At 46.1% G+C, this 9122-nt stretch overlaps 1 protein-coding gene across 1 annotated transcript in view; it reads right to left on the bottom strand.

Moving 5' to 3' along the window:
• Positions 1-331: 331 nt before the first annotated feature.
• Positions 332-9122, bottom strand: part of ATP1A3 (ATPase Na+/K+ transporting subunit alpha 3) — a 116602-nt gene continuing 107811 nt past the window's right edge. Inside the window, exons 18-23 of the mRNA XM_029577136.1 lie at positions 8641-8764; positions 8157-8302; positions 7536-7666; positions 7143-7244; positions 3685-3776; positions 332-2403 (exon numbers count right to left, since the gene is read on the bottom strand). Of these exons, the coding sequence (XP_029432996.1) occupies positions 2375-2403; positions 3685-3776; positions 7143-7244; positions 7536-7666; positions 8157-8302; positions 8641-8764 (624 nt within the window). The 3' untranslated portion in view covers positions 332-2374. The remainder of the gene's footprint in view (positions 2404-3684; positions 3777-7142; positions 7245-7535; positions 7667-8156; positions 8303-8640; positions 8765-9122) is intronic.

Below are 9122 nucleotides of genomic sequence, written 5' to 3'. Positions count from 1 at the left end.
TGCATGAGTGAAGAGACTGATGCCTGAGGACTAAACGGACAGACAGACGGTTGGAGAGGGGGTGATGATAGCAGCAGGATTCTGCTCTGGAGTTTGCATGCTGTCCCAGATGGGCCCCCCTCCCTTCCACCCATGGGTGGGGGCAAATGGAAGGATGAATGGGGCATAATGACCTTGCCCTGACCTTCACAAAAACACTGCCCACTGGGTGTCACTTGCTATTGCTGACTTTCCTGGGCAGCCTTCCCCATGGAGAGCCTCCCCTCCTATAACCCTACTACAGCTTTGAGCGGCTCTCCACTTCTTCCAGAGCACAGGGAAAAGGAAAGAGTGACTGGTGGGGGGATTAGAGAGAGGGGAGACAGAAGAACTGGAGGGATCAAGAGAAAAGAGAGGGGCGAGATACAGATATTGAGGGAGAGACTTCTTCTAGCATGTGTTTGGACCTCTGAGAGCATTCATTATTGTCACTGCTCTGCACCACCTAACTCAGTAAACATTTGGAAGACAAAACCAGCAGGCATGGACAGGCTGGACTGCTGGGCGTCCTTTTATTTAACTCGTATGTTTGTTAAAGATAAGGTGTACCCTTGTTCCACCTCAGGAATCACTGCTCCCCCAACCCGCTCCCTGGGCCCTACCCAAACCTCTCTAGGTGCAGAGAAGATCACGACCTCCCCAGTGCCTGTGCAGATCCCCTAACTCTCCCTTCACACCTTTCCCCCCCATACCTTGTGCTCATTTTCATGGGATGGGGAGGGCTGAAGGGTCAAGTAGATAAGAGCATTTCTAAAATTACTGTGGTTGCCGTGTTAGATGGCTTAGTTATGTAGAAATAAAGGTCAACCAAGAAGCTGAAGGTGAGACCCTTTTTATTTATGTGCCTTGGTACATTTGAGAGCTGAGCCCTTGTCATCAGGTCAGGGCGGACTGAGCAAAGGATGATGATGTCTGAATCATACAAGTAAACTGAGGGTTGAATTACAGCATTGTAGAACTGGCCATTGGCCTGGTTGTGTTTTTTCCAAGGTCAAATTGAAGCTCACTGCAGTAGAAAAATGTTTTGGGAAGCAAAGACTGTACAGGGCAGGAATTATTATTCATGAAGGTGCAGAAACTGCTAGAAGTAGATAACTACTACTGGACTAAATCAGAGTTTTACCTTATATGGGAATCCACATAGCAGTTCAATTATCCAATTATCAGCAGATTATTAACGAATGATCTAAAATGATGTACAGTCCTGTAATTTCTGAAATAGATTAGTGTATGGATTTTATGCTGTCTCCATGCATGTATGTACATTGGACTAAAGTGAAATATTACGGGAGCCATTAGGTGTCCTTTCTGTTTGATGAACCTAGCCTGGGAGGGCTCCACACAGTGCCCTAACGGTGGCAGGTTCGACAGCCTCAAGCTGCAAAAAGAGTGGGGGGGTGAGAGGAGGAAAGGCAAGTTAATGGTTGTTCCAATAGCCTCCCTCAGCGTTCCTGGTCTCACTCCCAGCTCTTTTACTGTACCACCCTTCACATCTCTGAATGGAAACACTCCTGCTGCAAGCCACCCTACCATTTACTTGTATGATTCAGGCCTCATCAGCCTTTGCTCAGTCTGAAACAGACTCGATGGAGGGAGGGCAGCTCTCAAAAGCGGGTCACAAACGTACAAAGACAGACAAACATAAAAGGTCTCACCTACAACTCGTTGGCTGGCTTTCGTTTCTAAACTGCATTAAAAAGACAACTCATTGGGGTCGAGAGTGAAAACTGAAAACCATCACCACCTGCACTCTAAAATAATCCTCCACAATTGTTAATTAGCTGCCCAAGCTTTTATTTTATTAATTCTAATATTTTCCTACCTTGCCTAGTCCCTCTTGTGCCTCCCTCTCATACCAAGACACAGAAAGAAATGAAAGAAAAGTGCAAAAATGAGGGGATACCCTGCCACCTCCCCATTTCCTCCCTTCCCCTATGGGAAGTAAAGATCAACTTCAGCCCTCGATCCGCTGAAGCCTGATCCCCCCCCAGAGAGCCTCTGGCCAGCCATCGTTAAAATAAAAAATACAGCTCATTATATTTATATTTATATATATATATATACACATATATATATTTATAATTTTACAGAAAGGAAAAACAAAAACCAAAGACGACAGAAATGCAAAATAAAATTAAAAAATATATATATATTAATAGTTAGAATAAGATATCCAGAGATTGATCTTAGAAAAGAGTGGTGGGAGAGTGCAGTCTGTCTGCCCATCTGGTCTTCCTGTGGTGTTTTCTCTGAGGATGTTTCTCCATTGTGTTTTGGGGAGAGAGGAGGGAGGCAGGGGGAGGGGGCAAGGCGAAAGGAGGGCCGCTGTTTTGGCTCAATAATAGGTTTCCTTTTCCACCCAGCCTGCAAAGAAAAAAATAACCAAGGACAAGGTGAAGCCCATGTTAGAGTTCAAGCAAATGCATGACACAAGTCTGGAAGTTCTCAGCTCTCAGAAGAATGTTCAGACACTGGTTTTAATGAAGCAGGCTTTCAAATTAGGGACAACACTGGATACAATTCCAGACTGCAGTGTATAGCTCATTACAACATCCTCTGCTTCTACATTGAGCCCACAATGACAATTCCCATCTTAGCTGTCTTTCTGTCAGGGCGATAGCTCTTCTTTGGCTCATACTCACCCTCTAACCACAAAACCAACCTACCAGTTCCCACAACTAGTTAGCCAGAGCTCACTCACGAGCCGATACAGTAAAAATCGCGGGAGAGCGGGCGAGCGCACAGGCCACTCTCCTGTGCGCGCGATTCAGTAACTTAATTTATTTAAATTAGGGCCTGCGGTAAAAAGAGGCGCTAGGGACACTAGTGCGTCCCTAGCGCCTCTTTTTGGACAGGAGCAGCGACGGTCAGCGAGTTTGACAGCCGATGCTCAATTTTGCCGGCGTCGGTTCTCAAACCCGCTGACAGCCACGGGTTTGGAAACCGGACGCTGGCAAAATTGAGCGTCCGGTTTTCAACCTACGAGCCGCGGGCTGCTTTTAAATTTTTTTATTTTTTACTTTTTTTAACTTTTGGGACCTCCGACTTAATATCGCCATGATATTAAGTCGGAGGGTGCACAGAAAAGCAGTTTTTACTGCTTTTCTGTGCACCCGGCGCCTGCAGAAATTAACGCCTACCTCTGGGTAGGCGCTAATTTCCTAAAGTAAAATGTGCGGCTTGGCTGCACATTTTACTTACTGTATTGCGTGGGAATGACTAATAGGGCCATCAACATGCATTTGCATGTTGTGGGCGCTATTAGTCTCGGGGGGGTTGGACACGCGTTTTGACGGGCTATTACCTCTTACTGAATAAGGGGTAAAGCTAGCGCGTCGAAAACACGCGTCCAAATGCCGGTTAACAGTACTGTATCAGCCTGTCAGTTACCTGACAGTACTGTATCAGCCTGTCAGTTACCTGACACCCAAAATCTAGCTAACCTATGCCTCATATTAATTAACCTGTGCTCCAAAACTAACTAGTTATTGCTCAGATTGATTACCTGGCCCTCACAATGGTGGCTAACCACAATACTAACATCACCATGAAAACTTCTGCCCCCCCCCTCTTCCACTCCCCCAAGTACTGATGTTATAAGAGTCTGGATTGTAGTGCCAGGAGGGGAAAGAAGAGACCTCTTACCTCCAGGATGCCGGCGGAGAATGAGTTTACGGATTTCATCATAGATGAAGATGAGGAAGCTGTAAGGGAAGGCACAGAACCACCAGCTGGGCCTGCAGAGGAAAGGGAGAGCTCAGACCAAGCCAGGATGACTAGACAGTTGGCCCATTGCATGCTAAGTGGCTATGTAGCAGGTTCCTGACATCACTTGTGACCGTGCAACAATGCCATGGCACTGCATATTGCTCCATGGTGAGTCCTTAACATCCCATATGACTCCATATATGGCCCATAGCACTGTGGGTGGCCCTACAAAGTACTAGTGACACTATTTCTACCTCAGCAGTTGGTCCATGGCATTGTGCGTGGCACCTCAGGAAGTCTGCAGCCCCATGCATGACTCCATAGCAAGTCCTGCAGCAGGTCCATGGTATTGCACAACATTTTCCAGTTGGGGTGCCATGGCTGAAGAGCAAGTGTGTAGTGCAGTTTTCCTTCAGCTAACTAGGATCCAAAAGGAAGACTTGCTGAGGTGGGTCTGAGCTACTGCTGCTGCTGCTGCTACCGGCCAGGGAAAGTCTTCATTTTATCCTTCTCTGCCCCCCACCCCCTACAACTCCTGGCCTGTAGGATGCCCTCCCGCCAGATGGGGGAGTCGGCCAACAGCACTTATCTGCTGCTGCTGCTTCTTCCTCTTCTGATGGCTTCCCTCTGTAATTGAAACACATGGGTCCTTGTAGTCTTGCAAGACCCACGGGCCCACCCTGTTCGGACTGCAAAGCGAAGCTGGTACAGGAGGAAGAAGCAGCAACAGGTAAGCACTGCTGGCTGACATCTGCCAGTTCCACAACCCAGGAAGAGCTGCCCCCTCGGCCTAGAAAGTGTTCCTGCTGCTGACGGGTCCCTACCCAGGAAAAGATATCACAGCTGCTGCTCGCAGAGGGAAAAGAAGTGCTGAGGCAGGGGAGGGGAATGGGCAAAGAGGCCAGAGAGAATGAGAAAATGGGAGGGAGAGAGGAAGGAGACAGGGAAGGAAGAATAAAGGAAAAAAGTGTAACAAAGTGAAATAAGCAAATGAAAACATGAGAAAATAAAAAGATAAGCAAACTAAGAAAAAAAATAAAAATAGAGAGAAAAATAGGAAAAATGAGTAAAAAAAAAGTTGGGTAGGGTGGAATGGAGTTTTTCTCAGATCCTAAAATACTGTAGCTGGTACCTCAGTTTTTGAAAACATTTTCCAGCCCTTATCATTGTGGTAGGTGGTCTATGTGTCTGGGTATGATGTATTTATGCATTTATCTGGTGTGCTTTATTCTTTGTCTCTGTGTGTGATGTGGTCTGTCTGCCTGTGTCTGTGTGTCTGGTTGTGGTGTGGGTGTGATGTGGCTGCATGTGTCAGGGTGTAGTGTATCTGCCTGTGTTTCTTCCTCTGTGTTTGCATGTGGTGTGTCTGCCTGTGTCTCTCTCTGTGGGTGTGTGGTGTCTTCCTTTGTCTCTGTCTGGGTGTGCTGTGTCTGCCTGTGTCTCTCTGTGTATGGATGTGGTGTGTCTGCCTGTGTCTTTCTCTCTGTGTCTGGGTGTGGTGTGTCTGCCTGTGTCTCTCTGTGTCTGGATGTGGTATGTCTGCCTGTGTCTCTCTGTGTCCAGGTGTGGTTTGTCTGCCTGTGTCTTTCTCTCTGTGTCTGGGTGTGGTATGTCTGCCTGTGTGTCTCTCTCTCTGTATCTGGGTGTGGTGCATCTGCCTGTGTCTTTGTGTCTGTGTGTGGTGTGTCTGTCCCTTTCTCTCTGTATCTGGGTGTGGTGTGTCTGCCCCCCCCCCCCCCTCTCTCTCTCTGTGTCTGGATGTGGTGTGTCTGCCTGTGTCTCTCTCTTTTTGTGTCTGGGTGTGGTGTGTTTGCCTGTGTGCGTGTCTCTCTCTCTCTCTCTGTATCTGGTTGTGGTGTGTCTGAATGTGTGTGTGTCTCTCTCTCTCTCTCTCTCTGTGTCTGGGTGTGGTATGTCTACCTGAGTCTCTCTCTCTCTCTCTGTCTGGGTGTGGTGTGTCTTCCTGTCTCTCTCTCTTTTTGTGTCTGGGTTTGGTGTATTTCCCCGTGGGTCTCTCTCTTTCTGTATCTGGGTGTGGTGTGTCTGCCTGTGTCTTCCTTTCTGTATCTGGGTGTGGTGGGTCTGCTTGTGTAGGTCTCTCCCTGCATCTGAGTGTGGTGTGTCTGCCTGTGTTTCTCTCTCTCCGTATCTGGGTGTGGAGTGTCTGCCTGGGTCTCTCTGTGTGACTGGGTGTGGTGTGTCTGCCTGTGTCTGGATGTGGTGCGTCTTCCTGTGTCTCTCTCTGTGTCTGGGTGTTTTTGTGTTTGTCTGTCTGGGTGTGTTTTGTATATGCCTCTCTCTGTCTATGTGTCTGTCTTCTGTCTGAGTGTGGTGCACCTGTCTGTGTTTTTCTGACTAGGTGTGGTATGTCTGTTTCTCTGTGCCCATGTGTTTAGTTTCTGTCTCTCTGTGGGGTGTCTGTGTCTGTGTGTGGTGTATCTTTGTCTGTGAATATGGAGCAATTGTATATTCTTATGTAAGGGGTCTTTATGTTGGTCTGGGTGTAGGGTGTGTGTATCTGTCAGTTTATGAGGTATCTGTTTCTCTCTGTGTCTGTCTCTCTGTATCTGTGTGTATGTGTGAGCTTACTTCTTTCAGCAACTTGAAGAGAAACAAAATGAAGGCTTTGAGCCACTGGTTGGAAGTGTAGCTGATGGGTGAATACATTCAAATATGAATGTGTGTATATCTATCTCTATAAATATCTATCTATATATTTATCTATATATCTAGATAGATATAATTCTAGATATCTTTATCTCTCTGTATATCTATATCTATATATCTATACACACACACACACACATATATTCATACAAGCTTTCCCAGACACCAACATGGTCAACTAATCTCCAACTACACCTTGATTAACCATATCTTGATTAACCATATCTTCTATCGTTTACCTGTGTGAATTAATCCTGTCCTTTCTCTTCCTTCTCAGCCAAGTTCTTATCACCCTGTTATATGTAACTGCCTTTTCAGCACCATTGTTATAGTTATGTTTACTATGCACCCCTGTTTTATGTGAACCAGCATGATGTGACTGCTGTCTCGAATGCCGGTATATAAAAATTTGAAATAAATAAATAAATAAATATATAATGTATATGTGTATGTGTGCATGTATGTACTATATATATGATATATGCATATTTATATTAACCCATCTTGGGCACTCCAACCAGTTGGATGAATGGCTCAAAATGTTTGCTCACCCCTAGTATGATACAGCTTCTGACTTGGTAGAAACCTGTCACCACACATGGCCTTCAGCCTGTCTAAGGCACCATGCATATCTCCTCAGTGAGCATGACTCTGCAGTGTGTTCTTGGCATGGCACGTGGCTCTGCTGCAGGTCTGTAACACTGCGTCGTTTCGCCATGCACACTTACTTGAGGGGGTACATTCGAAGGGCCACATCCATCCCGGGGCAGTAGGACAGGAATGCGGCTAGTGCTGTCTCTTCAAATAGACCAAAAATTAAGATCTTGTTCCTGGGGACATGAGACAGAGAAACTAGTGATTTTCTATCCAGAAACCTTCACTCTCTGCCCTTGAAGTCCTTTCTGGAGAACTAATCTTGGATGCACCCATCCACCTATCCCCTGCATCTTGTAACACACTCCCTCTTCCTCCCTCCTTCCTCATCCATCACTCTTCTCCCATCCAGTCCACTCCTCCTTCCACTTCCACAGTTTCCCACACTTCTCTCTCCCCTTCCCCCATCTTTATTCTGCCGCTCTTCCCTTTACTCATACCTTTCTTGGTCTCCAGTTAACACTTACTTCATTCCCTGCTGGAAGACAGAGTTCCTCCTGGTTTTGCAAATGATCACATCAGCCCACTGCACAACCACGATGCTGACGAAGAAAGCTGTGTGACATGTAAACTCCACAATCTTTCGCTGTTCGTATGTCTGAAAAACAATTCATAGACATGATTAACAGGAGTCCCAAGGAGATAGAGGAGTCATAACAGCATAAGATCTGCTGTGCTGGGTCAGAAGCCCAGCATCCTGTTGTCCGACAGTGGCCAGTCTGGGTCACTCTACCTGGACGATTCCGAAGAGTAGGTCCAATTCTTTGTTGGGCACTCTCAGGGATAAGCAAGCAGTGAGTTTCCCTGAGTTTGCATGCTTAATAATTGTTCACGACCTTTTTCCTCCAGGAGCTTGTCCAAACCCCATAGAGAGAGAAGGGTCCCAAGGAGACTGCTTTCCAGGAAAGAAATTCATCTGGCATCACCCACCCCCCATTCCAGTTCCAATTGCAGGCTGTCACTCAAGTAACATGGAAAAATATGACTCTTTACATAGATTATAGAAATTTGTTTTGATGAACTTGAGATAAAATTTCAAAAGGGTTTGTCCCTGCTAATTTTAATGCCTCTCTTCCCCAGACACTGACCCACTGCTGTCCATAGCTGTCTTCCAGATCATTGACTGTCCTGTCATCCCATTTCAACCGGATCCCAACCAGGTGTGATGGAAGGAAGCCATTCTCAGCCAAAATCACAAAGTAAGCGAAGAAGCCACCCAGAGCCTGGATCATGCCTGCCAGGAAGGAATGAGAAAACTGTGAGATGGGGGATCATATTCTAAGAGATGGCAGGCAGTATGTAACATAGGTATGCATGTGTGAGTCTTTATCTATGCTTATGTGTATGTGTGACTGAGTGTGAGACATCTGTGAGGAATCCACGAGAGTCAGGAAGAAATTTAACAATCCCTTACTGACCCTTACCAATCTGTGATTGGTGGAATTATTCTTACCAAGCTGTGACTGGAGGAACAACCCTTATCAAGATCTGATTGGGTGCAATCATGTTTACTGAGCTGTAGTTAGATAAAATCACCCCTTACCAGGCTGTGATTGCATGAATTGCCCTTACCAATCTGCCCATATGCCATGCTGATCAGTCGCTCATTCACCAGCTTGTCTGTGCGTGGATTACGTGGCTGCCTCTTCATGATGTCACTTTCTGCCGCTTCATACGCTAGGGAGATGGCAGGCACCTATGGCAAGAAACAGAAAATAAAACCGTCTCTAAACCTGAGGACCTCTGAGTCATAGTCTGGGCCCTCAAAATGTGCAAGCTTGGAAACAATGAACAAATGGGATGATAAATGCATCAGCAATGGATGTTCTGATGGGCATATATTAGTAACTGATTAATTGTTAGACGGGAATATGAATGAATGCAAAGCTGTAGAAAGGGATAATGAATGGACTGATGGACAGAAGAGAATATAAACAATGGATGGTTGAAGGTAAATATGGATAGGTGATGACTAATTGAATGAAAGAAGGATGGATAATCGATAGATGACACAGGAGAGGCTGGATGATGGAGAATAGATGAATGGACACAGA

Source organism: Rhinatrema bivittatum, chromosome 14 (assembly GCF_901001135.1).
Source record: "Rhinatrema bivittatum chromosome 14, aRhiBiv1.1, whole genome shotgun sequence".
Taxonomy (NCBI): domain Eukaryota; kingdom Metazoa; phylum Chordata; class Amphibia; order Gymnophiona; family Rhinatrematidae; genus Rhinatrema; species Rhinatrema bivittatum.
Note: the sequence above shows the minus strand (reverse complement) of the source record. Positions and strands in the feature narration are given on the sequence as shown.